General features: G+C 40.1%; 2 protein-coding genes across 2 annotated transcripts; both read right to left on the reverse strand.

The window, feature by feature from the left end:
• Nucleotides 1–368: 368 nt before the first annotated feature.
• On the reverse strand, nucleotides 369–8882 carry LOC110531734 (leucine rich adaptor protein 1-like). Its single transcript, XM_021615089.2, has 2 exons — nucleotides 8159–8882; nucleotides 369–4009 (listed from the first exon to the last, which is right to left on the reverse strand). The coding sequence occupies exons 1-2, from the start codon at nucleotides 8366–8368 to the stop codon at nucleotides 3611–3613; spliced, it is 609 nt and encodes a 202-aa protein (XP_021470764.1). The 5' UTR covers nucleotides 8369–8882; the 3' UTR covers nucleotides 369–3610.
• Nucleotides 8883–9646: 764 nt separating this feature from the next.
• On the reverse strand, nucleotides 9647–23135 carry LOC110531735 (5,6-dihydroxyindole-2-carboxylic acid oxidase). Its single transcript, XM_021615090.2, has 7 exons — nucleotides 22560–23135; nucleotides 19739–20061; nucleotides 18811–19015; nucleotides 15514–15681; nucleotides 15019–15198; nucleotides 13965–14111; nucleotides 9647–10436 (listed from the first exon to the last, which is right to left on the reverse strand). Exons 1-7 carry the CDS (start codon nucleotides 22912–22914, stop codon nucleotides 10246–10248), a joined length of 1569 nt encoding a protein of 522 aa, XP_021470765.2. The 5' UTR covers nucleotides 22915–23135; the 3' UTR covers nucleotides 9647–10245.

Here is a 23135-nt window from a genome sequence, read left to right on the forward strand (position 1 = left end):
ACCAGAAGTCACACTGTCATTCAACACTGTCATTCAAGGCTTTCTGGCGTGGTTATTTTGGCTTTGTTTAGTCTTGACAGGTGGCTTAAGTGTGCCAAAGGCACTAAGAAGGTGAATTATACCTAATTCACATAGCATATTTGGTGTGTTGCCTGAAAAGATTATTGGGCATAATTGGTCCCCTTAGAGATGTTTTTTTTTACCACAATCTTGTCAGCATTCATCTTTTATAGAGACCTTTAAAGATGCACTAAATCACTCTGCCATTTTCTGATTGCTAAAATTATACGACAAAACAAGCAGTCATTGTGTCATTTATTCCTCTTATGGTGAATAAAAAGTTGGCTACAATTAAACTCAAACTGTTGTCAGATAGGTTCTGGTAATTTTATTGGAATACTGCAATACCTTTCAGATTTAAAGAAAAGTTGACAAAAAGCTGGTGGGATGCTAAAGTTGGCGGGAAAACGTCTTGGTTTGAAAGGTATATTAGCTAAGGAAATTAGTTGGAAAATGAGTTAGTTAGGGGAATCAGCAGTATTCTCAATTTGACCCTTTCTTAACGCAAGTACAGTGTGGTTTCAGAAAATAAGGTGTGAGGCTGAAAAAGATGAAAGACCTATATTAAGTGATAAACAGTATGTGACCAATACGTTTGACACCCAACAATTTAGTACACAAGGCATTTACTTTACTGCGGTATTGACTGAGATATAATGTAATTCATACACTTTCATCCCAATCCGTATGCAGTGATTAATAACAATTCTATGCATTTCCTATTTCAGTTTATATGGTGAATCTCTGCACCTTCAATGCTAAGGAAAACATGTCATTAGAACCAGGAAACTATATCATGCCCCGTGCAAGGGTATTTGTTTTTATTTTGCATGCTAACCATCCTTAGAATCATCTATGCCTCAGAGGCATTAGTGACTACAATGGCTGGCATTGTAGTTTGTCATTTATGCAAAAATAAAGGGAGAAGTGTCATAGTATGCAGAGTTAAATAGAGTACTGGAGAGGAATGTCCTGGGGCTGCTCATTGTACCACAAGGGCCTCTCCTTTCCAGTCTTGAAATGCACTTATCCCTGTAGAAAAGCAACAAGCTAGTGAGAATAATTAAAATGGACATAAAAAAGCACTGTGGTTAGCATTCCTTTTCTGTTTCCGTCTTCTCTCTGGCGTACATTTGTTTTGATTTACATAATCCGGCTATAATATTTTGTGATGAATACTCCCAAGGTTTATGTATAGTAACGTGATGCCTCGTCCATGAGAAGTTAAGTCATGTCAATCTTGAGTGTAATCCAAAATGGGTTTCCTTCCACTAATAGTCCAAATGTTTTAAAAAAGAAAATGTACTTTAATTTCATGAATTGAGAAGATGTAATAGCCCTCTTTGCTTTGTGTTTTTTCCAAGAGAGGCCTAGATTTAATCCGATCAAGCGTTAACCGGCAATAGCATGATGTTTTGACGGTGTCGGAGGTGTTCCTGCGTTGGAGCTATCCAATCGGTGAGCAGCTGCTCTTGTGATCATTGTTACAAAGCCACACCCACCCCACTTGCATTAGAAGTTTAGAACGATAAAGAGTAGGCTATATAGAAATAATGATGCTCAAATTGAAAATCATTCAGCGAAATAAGGGGGATTTATATCAGCCTAATCGGGGTGTAGATTATGTCTCACATTCCAGAGTTTAAACTTGTAAACAAGGCTGCATGGGATTTCTCTTAATGCGATTGCGTGCAGCAAAGCTTTAGGTATAATGCTGGGAGACGCTTGTAGCTCTAACACAGTTCCACCGCCGACATGTAAAATCAACCACTATACGGGTGTCAGCTAGTGCGAATCTGATAGAATCTAGCCCAAACTGAGCACAATTTTCCATTGTACATTTTTCAAACTACCACGTTGGAACTTCACTAGTCTGACAAAAATGGAGCAAGACTGTCTCAGCATAAAAATGTGCATATGAGCGCTTCTGTGGTCTTACTAAATAATCCAAAATGGAGTCAATTTCTCTCCACTAATTGCATGTTACCACAAATAGACCATTAGCTGGCAATCATACGAACCAGTGTGTGTGTGTGTGTGTTAGCGTGTATGTAGATTAAACTAAACAGTACACAGAAACTGAGAAAGAAGAAAATCACAATATATTACTTTCCCCAACAGACTTTTCAACACCAATAAAAACAATAAGTTACAATGTTAAAAAGTAGGCAACATGAAGAGCACAACACACACAGGTCATGTGAAGACACAGAAAGTGGAATTTAAAACAAAATCATCTTTGTACAGAAATGAATGGCCTTACTTTTGTACTTAACCTTGTCAGTTACCAGTCATGAAAGTGTTGACTAGCTCAAAAATTAAGTTATTAAACGTAACCAAAAAATACCATCTAGTAATTCAATTAATTAAGTGTTGTGAACTTCAAGATTTCCGCTTTGGAACTTCTTTGCAATTAATCTCTTGTGGTAAAACAAAACAAAAATAAATTGTTGACCTGGGCATGGCAATGTTGACTGCAATCTGTCTAAATAAAAAAAGTAAGAAAGAGCAAAGTACCTGTCCAATGTTTAGCATGTAAGCACATAGCTGTCAAAATCATTTTTTTATTTCAAATTGCACTTGGATGCTATAGCCTGAAGGAAATGTAGTATTTTTGCCCCACTAAACCACTCCAGCCGATGTCTCAGCATGGAACCGCTAATGCTCCAAATTACCACTAATTCCTTATATACTACATTACCTTAGTTCTGATGGATGAATGGCTAACCAAAGACATGGTATCTAAGTGAAAAGGGAAACAAGACACAGAGGTATCAGATTTTTCGGAGTACAGTCAGTGTGCACTGAAAGAAAATTGTGAAAAATTCATCTAACGTTTGCCAAGTGAGCTGTGTCAATAAAAATAAACAGCAAAATTATTATTAAGCAATTTTGTAAGTTCGATTTTCTGTAAAAAAAAAGTGGACAACGCTCCTGGAGAGCACTGCAAGCAACCACCAAGAATGAGGAGGAAGAGGGTGCACTACTTAGCATTATTTTGTATTTGTTTTAGGTTGATTGTGGTTGCAGTTCCTCTTGTTGGGACAGATAACTTACAAATTGCACTTTTAACCTCCTATCAGTATAACAATTCAATCCCTAATTATGTTTAAAGCTCATCACTTGTTTTTGTGAAGGGACAAGTAGCTAAGGTTTAGTGAGATGTACATGCATTAGACCAAAAATGAATTTGGTTTTAAGATACAAAATAGCACAACTGTGAATAGTTGCCCTTTGTAAAACCACTTAAATGTCACTGTGACATCACTATAGAACACTTAGCAGCAGGAAAAGAATGTAGGTCATCAAGGGAACAAATCCATGTTCTATATTTCACACAGTAACTCAATGAACAAGCCACCTTATGAAACATTTCTAAACTACTCAAATTTCAACCAGTTGAAGTCCTAGTTCATAATTTAAAAATGTTATCAAAGTTACCATGCCAACTGTATTTGATTTGATATGAATTTGAAATCTTGACAACGCTAGGCAAAAATAACCCTCTGGTCTTTGTCTGCGTTTGTATTAGCCTCGTAGCCACGCAGAGCTATCCAAAGCAGTAGTACTCATCGGAGTCCACTCTGAGTCGCATTGTTGGCTTGCTGAAAGTCTCGTCCTCTATAACAGGTTTATCAGAGAATAGATCAAGGTCCGTCGGAGAAGTGTGTTCCGAAAGGTCTTCGGCTAACTCATCCAACGTATCCAGATAACTGCCCACGGATATCCCGTCCAATCCATCGCTGTGTCCGTCGTGCAGACTGGTGAAGCTGCCGCGTGAAGAGGTGTCATCTTGGCTGTCCAATAGGCTGTACAGGCTGCCTGTCAGGCTGCTTTCACGACTGGCTAGGCCCTCCTTGTCCTCCATCACCCATTTGATGGATTCGATGCCGTCGTTGATGGATATTAGCTGCTGCATCAGCTTGACATCGATGGCACGGAGGTGGGCCTGCGTTTGGTGTGAGAAGGAGATACATTTAAGGCCTTTATCATTATAGATTTGGACTAGAAACTGGACAACTTGAAACCCACATGTATTATAAAGTCACACAATAACACACTTCCAACAAGTAGGCTTACAATATTGTTTTTTTATATATATTGCTTTCCTATTCCATTTTTGTGAGATGCCAACACCAGCATGTCTTTTGGTAATGGTGAAAAGCAAATTGCCCCTGGGGGATAGTAAAGACACCACTCTACTCTTTGGAAATGACATGTAGACAAAGACAAACAGAACAGGATGCCACAGGAAATCCTTCCATCCTTGGCATGTAACAGTAGGGCCTGTGACTGCATAGAAGGACATTCTCGCCCAGATGCCTATACAGTACCACCATTGATTTACCACCGCAGCATGACAATCCCCATAGAGTCGGGGTGGGGGGAGGTTGCCTATGGTCTCATTCTGAAAGATTCTCCCAGGCTACCAGCGACAAATAGCCAGCCATTTACGCCAATGGATAGTTAGTGGCAGCAGTCAAAAAGTATTACGCCTGATGTCTGATACAATGTTCCCGAACAACTGGCTTTATAAAAAAGAGCCCTTTCTTGGGAGTGGATCGTGACAGGCCCCGTTTAGCTCATAATTCTGCAAGTGTTTGCTTTGCCGATATAACCCGTTCTCTATGTGTGCACACATGTTGAGCTAGAGCATAGTGGAATTTTACAACAGTATTAGCAGTGTCAATTAAAGTTGGTTCGAATGGGGTATTGAATCACAAGATAGGTCTAGCTAATGTGATTTACTGCTGCTTGCTTTTTAGTTTGTTAGTCATTATTAAACTTGATTGATTTAGCCACCCTCCAACAATACTTACAAGCGTTAAGTTTAAGATATTTTCTGAACTTCGCTTAAAACAAGTTTCATTATTCTGGGCTTTTGTCTAAAACGGGGCTAGAGGCAATTTTTTTTCAACAAAATGTTTTTATCCCTATGTTATAACAATATACATTATTTTAATGCAATATTTATTGACGAATACACAAGATTTACATGGATACAGACAACTTGTTGAATACCACCATATGAGTCATAAAACCCGGAAAAGCTTCCAATTGTTTTTTTTTACCATTCATTTTTTCATGTGGGCCCGCTTCATATAAGCATATAAGGTCTGTGTTTAGTGTAGGCTCACCCTGGCGTGACCTTTTGATAAATGCGCAAATCTCTCTCGGACAAGGTAACTTTTATCAATAATTAGCATTGGGTCTTTTTTGGAGTAAATTGAGGCAAATATATTGATAAAACTCACCTTGTCCGAGAGAGAATGACATGGCTATCATAACGCCACGCTAAGGTAAGCCTACACCGAATAAACAATTAATTTGAATATTTTGTAAAATTCACAATGTGAAAAATGAATGGCTGAAAAACCATTGGAACCATTTCTGTGTTTTTATGGATATTATGATGTGTCCACTGTGGTGGACTATTGTGAAGTGAAACAGCCAGCTGGCCAGGAGAAAAGCAGCCTGATTGGATTAAGGAATAAATTGAGATTGTAAGAGGTGACAACAGCACAAAAGCCTTAGATGGCCCAAATGGGGCATTCACTATAGTAGGGAGGGAACACAGCAGAGTACTCTTGTTGTCTTACAGTGCAATTAGAAAGTATTCAGAATCCTTGACTTTTTCCACATTTTGTTATGTTACAGCCTTATTCTAAAACTGATTAAAATATCCCTTTTCTCGTCAATCTACACACAATTCCCCATAATGACAAAGCAAAAATAGGTTTTAATCAATTTTAGCAAAAGAAAACTGAAATATCACATTTACATAAGACCCTTTACTCAGTACTTTGTTGAAGCACCTTTGGCAGCGACTACAGCGTTGAGCCTTCTTGGGTAAGACAGGTGTGTGCCTATAGACAGGTGTGTGCCTTTCCAAATCATGTCCAATCATTTGAATTTACCACTGGTGGACTCCAATCAAGTTGTAGAAACATCTCAAGGATGATCAATGAAAACAGGATGCAGCACGTGAGCTCAATTTTAAGTCTCATTACAAAGGGTTTGAATACTTATGGAAATAAGGTATTTCTGTTTTTTATTTTTAATACATTTGCCAATATTTCTAAAAACCTGTTTACATTTGTCATTATGGGGTGTCGATTGATGAGGAACATTTTTTATTTCATGCATTTTAAATAAGGCTGTAACGTAACAAAATGTGGAAAAAGGGGAAGGGGTCTGAATACTTTTCGAATGCACTGTATATATATATATTTCCTGCTGATATGAAAGATATGTTCCTTTCCAGAACCGTACCGCAAGCGATGCGTGTTAACATTTATAGCAAGTGTCAGGGCTCTTAACAAATCTCCCCCAGCCAGAAGATACTACCATCAAAAGGTGCTAAAGGTAGTTAGCATCTATGAATGGGCTAACATGCGATCACATTATAAGTAATCCATAAACTTCTGAGAAGACAAAAGTATAGCCTATGAACACAAGGGCAATAAAGTTGGATTGCCATCAGGCGTCTGGAAGTTATTGCATAACATGCTGAGTTAAGATGTCACAGGTTAGTGAACGTTCAATATTGCCTAAAGCAAACAGCTGCAATAACCTTGGACAACAACCAGACTACTGCAGCTAAAAGCTCTTTTGTTAGCTTGGGTAAATTCATATACATTAAAACCAGTAGACAGTGAAAGCCCTGACAAATCCACGTATTCCTCTGGAAAACTCACGATGGCGCATGAAAACCGGTAGTATTTGAATTTGAAGCACGCCATATTGTTGAATGGCAAACATTTGCAAAGGTGGCTGTAACTAGGAAAGGATCATGGTCGATGTAGTCATTTTCATCCTGCTTAGAGATGCTAGATAAAACAAACAAAAAACTAAATAAATTATTAGAGCTGCTAGATGCAAATCCCTTAGGTGCACGTGCAATGAATGTGACTGGTCTGTGTCAGCACATGGTCCTGTGTGACGTCAAATGTAGTAGTATAATGGATCACTATTTCATTAAATATCTTCATTTGTTGTGAAATAATTCACTGCGAGGATAGAACTTGATCATAATAAACTAATTTTAGAGCCCAAAGTGGCCATCTATTATTTATATATATATATATATATATACACCTTTCTAGCGATCCTAATTTACATATTATTTCTAGGAAGACCAGGGTTTTTGGCACCACTCCGTTGCAACCTATAATTTATATACACACTAGATGACTATTTGGGAGTGCTGTGTTGAAGCCACCATGCCTCCATCTTGGCACTCCCTCACCGGTGTTAAAAATATTTTGGAAGCTATAGAAATGCATTTACATTCTACATTTGTTTTTGCCTAATTTATTTTACTACAGACACCTTAATGCATATTATGTGCGCTAAACATACAAATAAAAAATGAAATAATATATTTTAACAAATGTCCTTAAAGTATAATTATTTTAGATTACTAATGTTACTCTCTCCACTACACCAACAAAATGCTTAAATACATGTTAACTTAGTCTTTAATTGAAATACTGTTTAATTTCTTTCATTCCTATGGAGGACTGCTCCTACTGGGGAGTGCCAATATGGCTGACAAGCGGTTCAAAGCCTCTCAATGGCCAACACATCTCATCCGAAATCCAGGGTTTATATATATCATTGGTTGCTATGCAGTAGCCGATTAGCAGAGACTTCACGCTCCAGACCAGACACTGGGGGGCTGGTGTAAATTGCACTTAATGCAATGCATCACTGAATATAAAGAAAGGTTTTGAAAATGCAGTGAACTGACTTGAAAAAGCCTGGTCGAATTGCAACAGTACCTGTTTTGGATGTCTGCTTCGGTAGTCAAAAAACTTTATCAAATGCTTACTGTATGAAGCACAGGAGGCTGGTGAGGGGAGGATGTTTCATAATAAATGCTGGAACGGAGCCAATGGAATGGCACATGAAAAATATGTGTTTGATGTGTTTGAAACCATTCCACTAATTCCGCTCCAGCCATTACCACGAGCCAGTCCTCCTCAATTAAGGTGCCACCAACCTCCTGTGGTATGAAGCAACTCACTGATCCAAACCGACAGGGACAGACTGAATTAAATATATTTGGAGACGCATCTTTGGGACAATCACTTACCATTTCCTGTCTCAAAAATAACATCTTGCTCTCCAGTCGTTTCAAATCAGCAGAGTTCGACTGGTTTTTCGGTGTCGCCAATTTTGTATCCTCATGTTTGTCATGATGATTATTTCCTCCTGCAAGGGAACGAATGAGACTTTCAGGAACTTTGCGACCCAACTTCGTCTCAATATCTTTAAAATCGCGTAAGACGTGTTCCCCGTCCATTGTAGAATTACAGTAAGACTAGGCCTATAAACGAAAAAAAAAAAATATATATATGCTACGTTTTTCAAAATGTGCAATAGGAACAACCGAGAGAGCAAATTATAGGGTTCCGTGGCTTGAGGACTCGCGCTGACTTCACGTTCAAAGAAAATAAAAGGTCATAGCCTTGATGGTTTTAAACTTTCGAAAAGCCTTCTTATCCGTATGCGTCTATGAATGTTTTAGGATGGTCTGAGATCCGAGGTTGAAAGCGACTTCTATATATCTATAGGCACACAGTTGCAGAGAAAAGTAATTCAAAAACAAAGTTGCCCCATCCGATTATTCTCACCAATTCAAAATATAGTGTGCAATCCACAACAAAATATATACATATCCCGTTATGATGCCTACTGCAAAGCCACTACACTCATTCGTGAAAATTGTAGTTTTGGAAGTCCCGTCCGCCGGTGTCAGTCGTGTCCACTGAAACAACAGTCGAACAGCACAGTTGGATAACAGCCACAGAGACACCCATATGGAGCTTATGAACCCAGACAGGTGGGACTTTGAAACCACGCCTGTTTGCTGTAATCGTAAGGCAACTGTCACAGCATATGTTTTGGTTTATTGTGCACAAAATACATCCATATGGTAACCTACAGTAATTTACTAATCATCACTTCAATCATACAAACGACTAAATTGACATTTTATGCTAGCAAAGTAGGTTACAGTAAGCGGTCTTTCGTGCTGTATGTATTTGAATTCAAACCAATAGGCCTGTAGCCTATTTGCATAGTTGTATGCTACATCGTTATTAGGCTACATTTTATTATACCAGCATAATAAAATCAATACATTTTAAAAGCTATCTTTTAAAAGCAAACTAATTAACCTAAGCTTGATCTACGAAAAAAGTATTAAAATGTTTGCACTCGTTACTGTAAGTCACTCTGCATAACAGCGTCTGCTAACTGACTAAAATGTGAATGTAAAATCTAATTCATGATCATATGTGTATTCAAAGCAACACATTTAGCCTTGATTGACAGTCCTTTCCCTCACTACTCTGTTCAAGTTGTATTCAACTTCACTTCTACCACCTTGTGGCAATTCATGGAAATTTACATGACTTACACCAGAGTGGGAAACTAGGCTATTCAACTTTTTAGATATGACCCTGTTGTTTTTCTATTCTTTAAATTATATTTAAGGAGAGTGCTTATGTATGAATTATGACATTACACTCCACATGTGTTGCAGAAATTATAATAATACAAGAAAAAATCTTAATCTTTTATTTTCTTTAATCAACTCATATTTTCAATGGAATTAAAAATGTTCCATTTTGAACCAAAATGATTCAAATAAAATGAAATATGTTTACACATTTACAGAAAATCATTGTTATCCTCAGAATCTATAGTTATACAGGTCAAAGCATTCCGAAATAGTAATAGTAGAATGAGTGACAGGGTCGATTAGATTCCATATTATGAGTAATACATTCAATTAGATTCCATTTTATGGACTACAACAGTTGTGGTCAAACTTGGCCATGAGAGGACGGGCCGCCGTGTGCAGGTTTTTGTTCCCGACCAGCATTAACGCACCTAATTCTACCCACACTGCCACCCTCCATTGCCAACATTTGACCACTCCCGGAATATAGTTTGTGACGCATATTATACGGCATTTGAAATGATAAAAACATGAATTTGTAATCTAATTACATAACTGCAAACAATACAAAAGTATGTAAATATGTGACATTCCACTAAGCCTGAATCAAGTTCATTAGTCAATAAACAAAAGAAAATCGGACAAAAACAGGGAACGACTACACATTTTCTGTTGTGCCCTAATGAGCATGACCCTGTAGTTTCACATTCAGCTCAGACCACGGATTGGCTTTTGTCGTCATCATAGCGTTGGTACTGTTCACCCAGCAGGGGCTGGCGGCCCTCCAGTTTGCTGTAGGAGCGGGCGCGCACAACACATGTGGTGGCAGCAAAGATTACAGCCACGATGACCAGGGCCGCCACCATGGCAATGGTGATGATCTCGGTCAAAGTGAAAGGAGCAGCTATAGTGAGGAGACAAGAGTTATAACAGTTAAATTTGTAATTGTATGGAATGTGACACTAGCAAAGAGTCACAGATTGACTCTAACCATGGTAAAAAAAAAATATATATATATATACAGTGCCTTGCGAAAGTATTCGGCCCCCTTGAACTTTGCGACCTTTTGCCACATTTCAGGCTTCAAACATAAAGATATAAAACTGTATTTTTTTGTGAAGAATCAACAACAAGTGGGACACAATCATGAAGTGGAACGACATTTATTGGATATTTCAAACTTTATTAACATATCAAAAACTGAAAAATTGGGCGTGCAAAATTATTCAGCCCCCTTAAGTTAATACTTTGTAGCGCCACCTTTTGCTGCGATTACAGCTGTAAGTCGCTTGGGGTATGTCTCTATCAGTTTTGCACATCGCGAGACTGAATTTTTTTCCCATTCCTCCTTGCAAAACAGCTCGAGCTCAGTGAGGTTGGATGGAGAGCATTTGTGAACAGCAGTTTTCAGTTCTTTCCACAGATTCTCGATTGGATTCAGGTCTGGACTTTGACTTGGCCATTCTAACACCTGGATATGTTTATTTTTGAACCATTCCATTGTAGATTTTGCTTTATGTTTTGGATCATTGTCTTGTTGGAAGACAAATCTCCGTCCCAGTCTCAGGTCTTTTGCAGACTCCATCAGGTTTTCTTCCAGAATGGTCCTGTATTTGGCTCCATCCATCTTCCCATCAATTTTAACCATCTTCCCTGTCCCTGCTGAAGAAAAGCAGGCCCAAACCATGATGCTGCCACCACCATGTTTGACAGTGGGGATGGTGTGTTCAGCTGTGTTGCTTTTACGCCAAACATAACGTTTTGCATTGTTGCCAAAAAGTTCAATTTTGGTTTCATCTGACCAGAGCACCTTCTTCCACATGTTTGGTGTGTCTCCCATGTGGCTTGTGGCAAACTTTAAACGACACTTTTTATGGATATCTTTAAGAAATGTCTTTCTTCTTGCCACTCTTCCATAAAGGCCAGATTTGTGCAATATACAAGATTGTTGTCCTATGGACAGAGTCTCCCACCTCAGCTGTAGATCTCTGCAGTTCATCCAGAGTGATCATGGGCCTCTTGGCTGCATCTCTGATCAGTCTTCTCCTTGTATGAGCTGAAAGTTTAGAGGGACGGCCAGGTCTTGGTAGATTTGCAGTGGTCTGATTCTCCTTCCATTTCAATATTATCGCTTGCACAGTGCTCCTTGGGATGTTTAAAGCTTGGGAAATATTTTTGTATCCAAATCCGGCTTTAAACTTCTTCACAACAGTATCTCGGACCTGCCTGGTGTGTTCCTTGTTCTTCATGATGCTCTCTGCGCTTTTGACGGACCTCTGAGACTATCACAGTGCAGGTGCATTTATACGGAGACTTGATTACACACAGGTGGATTGTATTTATCATCATTAGTCATTTAGGTCAACATTGGATCATTCAGAGATCCTCACTGAACTTCTGGAGAGAGTTTGCTGCACTGAAAGTAAAGGGGCTGAATAATTTTGCACGCCCAATTTCTCAGTTTTTGATTTGTTAAACATTTTTGAAATATCCAATAAATGTCGTTCCACTTCATGATTGTGTCCCACTTGTTGTTGATTCTTCACAAAAAATACAGTTTTATATCTTTATGTTTGAAGCCTGAAATGTGGCAAAAGGTCGCAAAGTTCAAGGGGGCCGAATACTTTCGCAAGGCACTGTGTATATATATATATATATATATATATGTGTACCAGTCAAACGTTTGGACACACCTACTCATTCAAGGGTTTTTCTTTATTTGTACTATTTTCTACATTGTAGAATAATAGTGAAGACATCAAAACTATGAAATAACACATATGGAATCATGTAGTAACCAAAAAAGTGTTAAACAAATCTAAATATATTTTAGAGTTTAGATTCTTCAAAGCCACCTTTTGCCTTGATGACAGCTTTAGACATTCTTGGCATTCTCTCAATCAGCTTCACCTAGAATGTTTTTCCAACAGTTTTGAAAGAGTTCCCACATATGCTGAGCACTTGTTGGCTGCTTTTCCTTCACTCTGCGGTCCAACTCATCCCAAACCATCTCAATTGAGTTGAGGTTGGGTGATTGTGCTGGCCAGGTCATCTGATGCAGCACTCCATCATTCTCCTTCTTGATCAAATAGCCCTTACACAGCCTGGGGTGTGTTGGGTCATTGTCCTGTTGAAAAACAAACGACTGTCCCACTAAGCACAAACCAGATGGGATGGTGTGTCGTGTAGAATGCTGTGGTAGCCATGCTGGTTAAGTGTGCCTTGAATTCTAAATAAATCACAGTGTCACCAGCAAAGCACCCCCACACCATCACACCTCTTCCTTCATGCTTCAAGTTGGGAACCACACATGCAGAGATCATCCGTTCACCTAATCTGCGTCTCACAAAGACACGGCGGTTGGAACCAAAAATATCCCATTTGGACCAAAGGATAGATTTCCACCGCTATAATGTCCATTGCTCACTTTTCTTGGCCCAAGCAAGTCTCTTCTTCCTATCGGTGTCCTTTAGTAGTGGTTTATTTGCAGCAATTCACCCTGAAGGCCTGATTCACATAGTCTCCTCTGAAAAGTTGATGTTGAGATGTGTCTGTTTCTTGAAGTCTGTGAAGCATGTATTTGGGCTGCAATTTCTGAGGCTGGTAACTCTAATGAACTTATCCTCTGCAGCAGAGGTAACTCTGGGTCTTCCTTTCCTGTGGCAGTCATCATGAGAGCCAGTTTCATCATAGCGCTTGATGGTTTTTGCGGCTGCACTTGAAGAAACTTTCAAAGTTCTTGAAATGTCCGCATTGACTGACCTTCATGTCTTAAAGTAATGATGAACTGTCGTTTCTCTTCGCTTATTTGAGCTGTTCTTGCCATAATATGGACTTAGTCTTTTACCAAATAGGACTATCTTCTGTATACCACCCCTACCTTATTGCCACACAACTGATTGGCTCAAACGCATTAACAAAAAAATTGTCATCAAGGCAAAGGGCGGCTACTTTTAAGAATCTCAAATATAAAATATTGTTTAACACTTTTTTGGTTACTACATGATTCCATATGTGTTGTTTGATACTTTTGATGTTTTCTACAATGTAGGAAATAGTACAAATAAAGAAAAATCCTGGAATGGTGGACCATAGTGGAGGTGTCCAAACTTTTGTCTGGTACTGTTTAACACGTGGACCACATTGTTATATACATAGTAGATAGGACAAATATCCATAATGAATTTATATTGACAATACACATCTGGCCATCCAGCCTGTATTTATATTGGCAATACACATCTGGCCATCCAGCCTGTATTTATATTGGCAATAGACATCTGGCCATCCAGCCTGTATTTATATTGGCAATACACATCTGGCCATCCAGCCTGTATTTATATTGGCAATACACGTCTGGCCATTCAGCATGTATTTATATTGGCAATACACATCTGTCCATTCAGCCTGTATGTATATTGACAATACACACCTGGCCATTCGGCCTCATAGGAGTAGCCAAGGTTCTCAGGGGCTGTAAGAAACATCTCAGCGTTGGTCACTGGAGGCCAGAAGGGAACCATGTTGTACCCCCTGTTGTGACCAATGGGGGCATTCTCTGAAGGATAGACTGCAGAATCTGCAAAATATATCAGCTAAGAGTCAGCTTCTGAACAAATGGCCCTGACATACAACAAAAAAAGGCTCCTAGAGCTAAACAAATGTTGCATAGTGGTGTGTCTATTATGAATCTTAGTTTACAAAGTAATCATGTAATTGATGTGTAATTACAATTTTACCATGTAATTTAGAAGTAACTACAAGGTAAAAAGCAACCTGTAAAATACAGCATATTCAACAAACACATACAGTGAGTGTACAAAACATTAGGAAATCCTGCTCTTTCTATGACATAGACTTTCCAGGTGAATCCCGGTGAAAGCTATGATCCCTTATTGATGTCACTTCACTTCAAATTCACTTCAATCAGTGTAAATGAAGGGGAGGAGACCAGTTAAAGAATGATTTTTAAGCCTTGAGACAATTGAGGCATGGATTGTGTAAGTGTGCGATTCAGAAGGTGAATGGGCAAGACCAAATATTGAAGTGCCTTTAAACAGGGTATGGTAGTAGGTGCCATGTGCACCAGTTTGTGTTAAGAAATGCAAAGCTGCTGGGGTTTTCATGCTCAACAGTTTACGGTGCGTATCAAGAATGGTCCACTACCCAAAGAACATCAAGCCAACTTGACACAACTGTGGGAAGCATTGGAGTCAACATGGGCCAGCATAAATGTGGAATGCTTTCGACACATTTTAGACTCCATGCCCCGACGAATTGAGGCTGTTCTGAGGTCTAAAGGGGGGGGCTGCAACTCAATATTAGGAAGATGTTCTTAATGTTTTCTACACTCAGTGTAGATTAGTTGGCAAAAGGATGGAAGAGCATCACATTTTCAGACAAGCAAGCATAGACAAAGATACTAGCACAGGAAGACAATGATCAGGTCTTGAACATGACATCAGTCGTAGGATGGGATCTATTACCTGGGGCGTGCCTCCTGAGCCACTCGTCAAAGATGGCATCGGTGAAAGTGTGGAGCAGCACGAAGATGGGGTCGTTAGGCGAGAGGTGTGTCTGTCCGCCTGTTCCATTTAGAAACAGGTGGGCCAGGTTGTGAAGGCTCCGTACCACAGGGTCGTAGTTTCCCTGGGGGGCACTATAGCCTGCGCACACAACACAAGTAGTTTGAGATTAAATACAGGGAATAATGCTTAATGGATGTGAAACTCGCCCATAGCATTTTGGCTGGAGTACATCAGCGACATCACACCTTCCCGGAGATCTAAAGCTCAAAGAGTGACAGATTTGCCTCTTTCTCTGTTGGCTAAGACGGTTGTGTATGTCAGCATTCACAACAACCCTCAATGTTCAGTTGAGGGTTGTAAGCATATGTACAGTATGTGTAGGTGTCTGTGATATCTGTGTGCATCAATGTGAATGACTGCATCTATTGGTGTAGACCAGCAATAGCCACTCACCCTCAATGGTGTTTCTGAAGCTCTCTGAGGAGGTGGAGTAGTAGGGAGGGGTGTCAAAGGTGTTCACCTGCAGGCAGTCTGCAACATCCTGGGGCTCAGGGAGACGCTGCACCATGGGGCGGGCCACGTTACCTGCTGGGTTCCTCCTGATGGGGGTGGTCTCAGTGTCTGGGGGGGAGAGAGGAGAGGGTTAAGAGGGGTCTCAGTAACCTGGGCTAATAGAGGCGATAGTAAATAGGCTTGGGAAGTTTGCAAGTGCTAAAGGACACACCCGGGCCCAGTTTAAATACTATTTAGATGCTCCTTTCGTTCAGTCTTCCTTCCATTCTTTCTTCCTTCTTTCCTTTCTTCCTACTTCCAACCTTCCTTCCAGGAATCACCCTATTGGAGAAGAAGGTCCAAGGCCCCCTCCGCTTTGAAACCCTAGTTTCAAGTTTTACTGTCACATTCACAAGTACAGTGAAATGCATTTCTTGAAAACTCAAAACCCATCAATGCAATAATCAATAACAATGTAATACTCGGAAGACCACACAAGAAAGAAGAAATATGAAGAACACAATAAGAAAGTAAACATAATATATACAGTTCCTGTACCATATTTACAATGTGCTGGGATACTGGTGTGATGGAGGTAGTTATGTATAGGTGTAAGGTGATATAAGATGAGCAGAGTAGCAGAAGCTTGTATGTGAGTGTGTGTGTGTGTGTAGAGTCAGTATAAATGTATGTTAATATTATGTGTGAGTGAGCAGATGATGGAGTGAGTGAGTGTGTGTGAGTGTGTAGGGCTCTGTGAGTATGCATAGAGAGTGCAAAAATGTACATAAAAGGTTAATAGAGATACAAGGTTTACTCAGTCCGTGTAGCTATTTTGTTAGCTATTTATCAGTCTTATTGCTTGGGGATAGAAGTTGTGAGTGTGTTTGGACCATTTTAAGTCTTTAGTGATTTGGATACGGAGGAACTTGAAGCTCTCGACCTGGTCCACTGCAGACCCGTCGATGTACCCGTTTCCGGTAGTCCACGATCAGCGTCTTGGTCTTACTGTTGTTGAGAGAGAGGTTGTTGTTCTGGCACCCCACTGCCAGGTCTCTGACCTCCTCCCTGTAGGCTGACTCATCGTCGCCGGTGATCAGGCCTTTCAAACAGTTGTGTTGTCAGCATACTTGATGCAGTCGTGGGTGAACAGAGAGTACAGTGTGGCGGAAGTGATGTTGCCTACCCTCACCACCTGGGGTCGGCCTGTCAGGAAGTCCAGCATCCAGTTGCAGAAAGAGGTGTTCAGACCCAGAGTCCTAAGCTTGGTGACGAGCTTGGCCGGGACAATGGTGTTGAACACTGAGCTGTAGTCAATGAACAACATTCTCACATACTGTAGGTATTCCTCTTATCCGGGTGGGTGAGGGCAGGGGAGGGGAGGGTGGAGAGCAATTGAGATTGCGTCATCTTTGGATCTGTTGGGGTGGTATGCAAATTGGAGTGGGTCTAGGGTGAATGGGATGGTGGAGTTAATGTGTGCCATAATCAGCCTCTCAAAGCACTTCATGATTACAGAAGTGAGTGCTACAGGGCAGTAGTCATTGTGGCATGAAGCCTTAGAGTTCATGGGGACAGGAATGATGGTGGTCATCTTAAAACATGTGAGGATTACAGACTGAGACAAGGAGAAGTTGAAAATTACAGTGAATATGCCTGCCAGCTGTTCTGCGAATGCGCCCTGGAATAACGTCGGGCCGCACCGGCCTTGCGGGTGTTGACCTTATTAAAGACCTTTCTCACGTTGGCCTTGGAGAGCGAGATCACCCAATCCTCTGGGTCGGTCACAGCCCTCACACCCGGCACAGTGTTGTTGTTGTCAAAGCGTGCAAAAAATGAGTTTGTCTGGTAGAGAAGCTTCGTCGGGTAGATCACAGTTTGGTCTTCCTTTGTAATCTGTAATGGACTGTAGCCCCTGCCACATTGTCTGTGTAATTTGATTCCACCTTATTCCTATTTTGTCCTGTTGCTCATTTGATGACTCTGTTGCAGTCATAGCGAGACTTGTACTTGTTCATGTCCTCAGCCGTAGCCTCAGGGTTGTCTACAATAGCTGTGTGTGCGGTAGCCCTGTCCTTTGGTTTAGCTTCAACCTTGGTGTTAATCCAGGTCTTTTGATTGGGGAAGCAGCAAACCCTCACTGTGGGGACAATGTCGCTGATGCATTTCCTAATGAAGCCAGTGATAAAGGTGGTTAGCTCGTCAATGTTATCGGCAGAGTCTTGAAACCTATTCCTATCAGCGCTAGCAAAGCAGTCCTGTAGCTTAATCTCTGATTCTGGTGACCATTTCTCAACAGAGCGAGTTACGGGTACTTCCTGTTTGAGTTTTTGCTTGTAAACAGGAAGCAGGAGTATGGAGTCATGATCTGATTTTCAAAATAGCGGACAAGGGAGGGCCTTATATGCTTGCTTGTGGGTAGAATAACAGTGGTCTTTATCACCCCTAGTGGTGTTGGAGAAGTGTTGATGGAAGCTGGGTGTAGATGTTCTTGCTTTTTTCTTGCTTTGTACAGTTCGTTAAATGCCAGCTTGTTATTTTCTTGTCCTGAGGTAGACTGTAAACAACAGTCACAATAATAGCTGAAAATTCCCTTGGGAGGTAGAATGGTCGGCATTTGACCATCAGGTATTCCAAGATGTGTGAACAGTGGGTTGAGACTTCCACCGTGCTGGAGTTAGCACACCAGTTGGTGTTGATATAGAGGCAAACCCTTCCCCCCTTCAATTTCCCCGACTCCACTGTCCTGTCTGCCAGGTGAATGGAGAATCCATCGAGTTGGATAGCCATGGGGGGTATCTTGTCCGACAGCCATGTTTCCGAAAAGCAAATAATATTGCTGTTTCAAGATTCCTGTTGGTAGCAAATCCTCGATCGGAAAATAAAGTAAAAATAAAGTACACAATAATCACAAAATAGCTAAATTGGGTCGGAGCTTGCCAAACTGCGGCCATCCAGTACGGCGCCATTTTTGTCTCGTTGTCAGACAAGGTGTTGCGCCAATAGCACCAAAGTATGAATAGTGAACCGGGCGTAAGCAATGATAGTAATGATAGCAAACAAGTATCACAATATGGAATGGTGACACTGAGGTGTTCCATGTGAGCATGTTTCTATAATTTCAATGACTTTTACACATTTTAACATTTCAGGAAGGTGAGCTGATCCTAGATCTGTGCCTACAGGCAACTTCTACCCACCATATAGGGTGTTTTCTTTCAAACTTGGAAGGATATAAGCGCACTACTGAATGCTTACTGTTGCAGATGGTTCCCAGTGTGTCATAGTCCTCCACACTCTCACAGATCACCCTCCAGTTGGAGAAGATGGAGTTGGTGCTGATGGAATTCATATTGAGGTTGCTCCTCGCTCCCAATAGGTCATCTGTGCAGATGTCACAGGTGCTTCCACCAATGGCAAAGTTCCAGTAGGGCAGGGCAAAGGAAGGGTCTTGGAGCATATCCTAAATTGAGAGTAGGGTTAGAATGAATTACATAAAGGGCACACAATTACAATCATTAGTTTGTGCAATTAGAAACCACAATAATGAACTGCAAATAAAATTGTTACAAATGGTCATGGAGAAGTATATCGTGCCTGCATTATTTTAATCCAGCAACATACATCTCAATCTCAATATTTAGCTGCACCTGATTCAACTTTTTCCATTGTATGAAATAATGATTTGTCTTTATTGCTGAGGCCTAATATCGCTGGCCTACTGACATCCAAGATAAAGATCTTTGAAAACAATAAACAGTCGTTTGTCAGTAATGCCAATTAGTAATGCATAATTCAAGAAATAACTAAGAGCAACAGATGCTCTTTTGTGCCCTATTAGATGGGAAATCTAGGCTCAGACTAGTAAACGCTTAAGCACATTTTCTGCAAAGCTTGCTTGATTATGGTACAACATTGCTTCATCTCTAAAGATATCCTCACGCTTAATGCGGCACTAATTCAAGCAAACAATAGGGAAAGTGAAATGACTATTGATGGGTAATAAATAGGCCCAGCCTACAGATTAAAATGGATTTTGCTGGTGGTGAAAATCCATCATACCATTAGATAACGGACTATTATATTGTGATATCCAATTGAATATCAGGCACACTAAAAAAAGTAGTTATTTGCATTATTATTGACTATTTCAGTTCATATTACATGCAGGGACACCCCATCTCACCTGCATGTCGCGCTCAAGTTGGAGCAGGTGAAACCTGTGCCAGGTCACAAAACCGGGACCTTCGTGAGAGAAGTCAACTCCGCCAAAGCTCGGCTGGCCGTCCCCCAAGAAGGTCTTGCTGACCGAATAGTAGTGGGTCCACACAAAGTAATTGTAGATGGTGATGTTCTCAAACTGCGGGGTGTTTCCATCGGGTCCGAAGACATCCTGGTATCGCCGCGTAGCTATCATAATGTCCGGATGTACGGTGCGCTTGGCCTGGTCTAGTGCGGTCACGAAAGCTCGCTTCTGATCCGCACTTAGCTGCATCACGTTTCTCCGGACTGAAGAATTAAAGAGAAAAATAACATTTGATTAACTTAGTCATTCATACGTTAATGAGCACCTTCTTTTGTGGAAAGAAATTAAGAAATTATTGGGTATGTAACCTATCAGCAGTCACGGTTAATCTTTACGCATACACCATTGCCTGAATATGAGGCAAAAAGGTAATTAATTATATTAAACATAAAATGCAGCTATATGTAACGACATTCGTGTCCTTTAAAAAAAAAATGTATTGTATGCTTTCCATAGTCTGTGTAGAAATGTGGCTTTCAACCAGTTGACTGGCAGTGCATAAAGTCAACCTTCACTCAAAGACATAGTAAACGACAATCTGGGACTTAAATTAATGTGATATGTTACATTTGGTATAATATTAATTTGTGTATTTCCATCATCATATGATATGCTACGAATTACAATTAATATAATATGTTACGAATTACAATTCGTACAATATGTTATGAATTAGCTATACATATATGTTTCAAATTCCAATTTGTTGTGGCTATGTTAGCTAGGTGGCTAATGCTAACGTTAGCTAGATGGCTAACGTTAGGGGTTAGGGGCAGGGTGGGAAAGTAACACCCATCACCAGCCAAATATGGGTAGATTTTGTTATTAGCGGGTAAAAATGTATATTTCACCAGCCACTTTGGCGTGTGATCACACACAGCATTTGGGAACCGTTTTTTTTCAACCCAAACGTAGAAGTTGGTCAAATTGACCTGAAAGGCTACTAAAGTGTGACTTTGTCCTCCTGTTTCTTGGCTAGTTACATTGCTTTATTCAATCGCTAGATTGTTTTTCAATATTAGTTTTGAGTTTGCTGCAACTGTATGCTGGTAGAGCAGACATGAGATTATCATCTCTGACAGACAGGGAGTGCCGTTACCATGGTAATGGCCACCCTTTAAAGGGGTAGCTGAACATTTTTATCAAACCTAATGACTCAAATATTTGGGGGTAAATTGTGCTTGATTGAACATGGAACATTCCAAAAATGTTTTATTCCAGTTGTCATTTCTTATCGTTAAAACACTCAAATAATCGTATTGTGGACCTACATTTTTGTTTGTACTCCTAAATATAAATGTATGTACTCCTAATAAAAGAAAATCAGCGTTAAAGCCCTGAACTAATACCAATAAATAAGTCGTATCACTCAGCATTTTGTGGCAGGACAGGCACTTTGTTGATTCTTGATGTTCATTTGTAGAACTGTTTACCTGTTTTACTTTTTACTATTGTATCTAAATGATTTATTTTAACATACATTGGTTGAAAGACTCAGGTCACAAAAATACAATGTAGCAATATACCACATTACTTCTTACTACTAATACATTTGTTTTAAAAACATTAAAAAGCATGCTTATTTGTTATTTTTCCACCCTGGTTAGGGGTTAAGGTTATGGGTAGGAGTTAGGTTAAAGGGTTAAGGTTAATTTGGGGGGATGGGTTCGCTAACATGCTAAGTAGTTGCCAAGTAGCTAAAAGGTAGTAAGTAGTTGTAAACTTGATAATTAGCTAAAATGCTAAAGTTGTCCGTGATGAAATTCGAACACGCAAACTTTGGGTTTAGACATTCGCATCACCCTTCTTTCGTTTTTGCCTTAAGTAACCTTCTGACGTATTCAACCATACCATACATCCAGGCCTACTGATTTGAGCGTCCCGGATTTTCGTTTACTATGTTACGTCTAGTCTATGACAACAGCCTGGTAAAGTACAGCGCATTGGTGCGGTGTATAGAGGTTGTTTGTGATAGGCTATCATTTACTTATTTTCAGTAGTGGAAAAAGTACCCAACTGTCATACTTGAGTACAAGTAAAGTTACCTTAATAGAAAATGACTCCAAGTAAAAGTGAAAGTCACCCAGTAAAATATTACTTGAGTAAAAGTCAAAAAGTATTTGGTTTTACATATACTTAAGTATAAAAAGTAATTGTAATTACTCAAATTACTCAAATATACTTATGTATCAAAAGTAAAAGTATAAATTGTTTCAAATTACTTATAGTAAGCAAACCAGACGGCACCATTTTTTTTATTTATTTAGGATTGCCAGGAGCACACTCCAACACTCAGACATAATTTACAAACGAAGCATGTGTTTAGTGGGTCTGCCAGATCAGTGGCAGTAGGGATGATCAGGGATGTTACCTTGATAAGTGTGTGAATTAGACAATTTTCCTGTCCTGCTAAGCATTCACAATGTAGTTCTTTTGGCTGTCAGGAAAAATGTGTGGAGTAAAAAGTACATTATTTTCATTAAGAATGTAGTAAGGTTAAAGTAAAAGTAGTCAAAAATATAATTGGTAAAGTAAAGTACAGATAACCCCAAAAACTACTTAAGTAGTATTCAAGTATTTATACTTAAGGACTTTACACCATAGCTTATTTTATTCAACAGATATGTGGACTGGTGATTTCAATTAAATTAAACTGCAACATTTGATTATTTGTTTTAAAGTGAGATAAAACAAAACGTACCGATAGCGACGGGTTGGTCACAGTTTAACCCGGTCAATCCATGCATACAACGGCCACAATCATAACCGGTGAAATTCCCGTTGCACTGGCAGGTTCGGTTGAAGTAGCGGATGGGCCAACGTTCACGGTCATCCCGTCCATCGTGGGGGTACTGGGGGCCGTGTGGACTTGCGTCTGCCGCTATCGAAATACACTGTCCACGTCCTGTGGCGGACCCGCAGGCGTCATTCGCGACCCCAAACGGGGATGGACAACACTGACCACTCCGAAGTCCCTCCAGAGTCACACATTCCCTCGGAAACTGCCCGCGCACAAATAGGGCGCCGAAAAGCACCAACAAACCGTACTTCCACATAGGCAATGAATAGGCAAAAATACGCACACCAGAAAGTTAGCTAAATGGAACAGTGGATCAACGAATTCTCTTTATTCAATCACACTCTAATAGAAGTCAGTACCTTACTCGAAACCACATCACTTCATAGTTGATATTCTGTGCGCACTTGTGTCCTCTCAGTGCGCACTTGTGTCCTCTTGTAGGCAGCTAATTGCCCACACACCATCCAAATAAACCTC

This window comes from Oncorhynchus mykiss, chromosome 9 (assembly GCF_013265735.2).
Source record: "Oncorhynchus mykiss isolate Arlee chromosome 9, USDA_OmykA_1.1, whole genome shotgun sequence".
NCBI lineage: Eukaryota > Metazoa > Chordata > Actinopteri > Salmoniformes > Salmonidae > Oncorhynchus > Oncorhynchus mykiss.

What these genes read in the sequence shown, in the direction of transcription:
- LOC110531734 (XM_021615089.2), bottom strand. Translation starts at nt 8,368, where the DNA reads ATGGACGGGGAACACGTCTTACGCGATTTTAAAGATATTGAGACGAAG. An exon ending in TATTTTTGAGACAGGAAATG is followed by an intron (nt 4,010 to 8,158) that starts GTAAGTGATTGT and finishes CACCAAACGCAG; the next exon opens with GCCCACCTCCGTGCCATCGA.
- LOC110531735 (XM_021615090.2), bottom strand. Translation starts at nt 22,914, where the DNA reads ATGTGGAAGTACGGTTTGTTGGTGCTTTTCGGCGCCCTATTTGTGCGC. An exon ending in AACTTGAGCGCGACATGCAG is followed by an intron (nt 19,016 to 19,738) that starts GTGAGATGGGGT and finishes CTCTCAATTTAG; the next exon opens with GATATGCTCCAAGACCCTTC. An exon ending in CTATGAGGCCGAATGGCCAG is followed by an intron (nt 10,437 to 13,964) that starts GTGTGTATTGTC and finishes TCCTCACTATAG; the next exon opens with CTGCTCCTTTCACTTTGACC.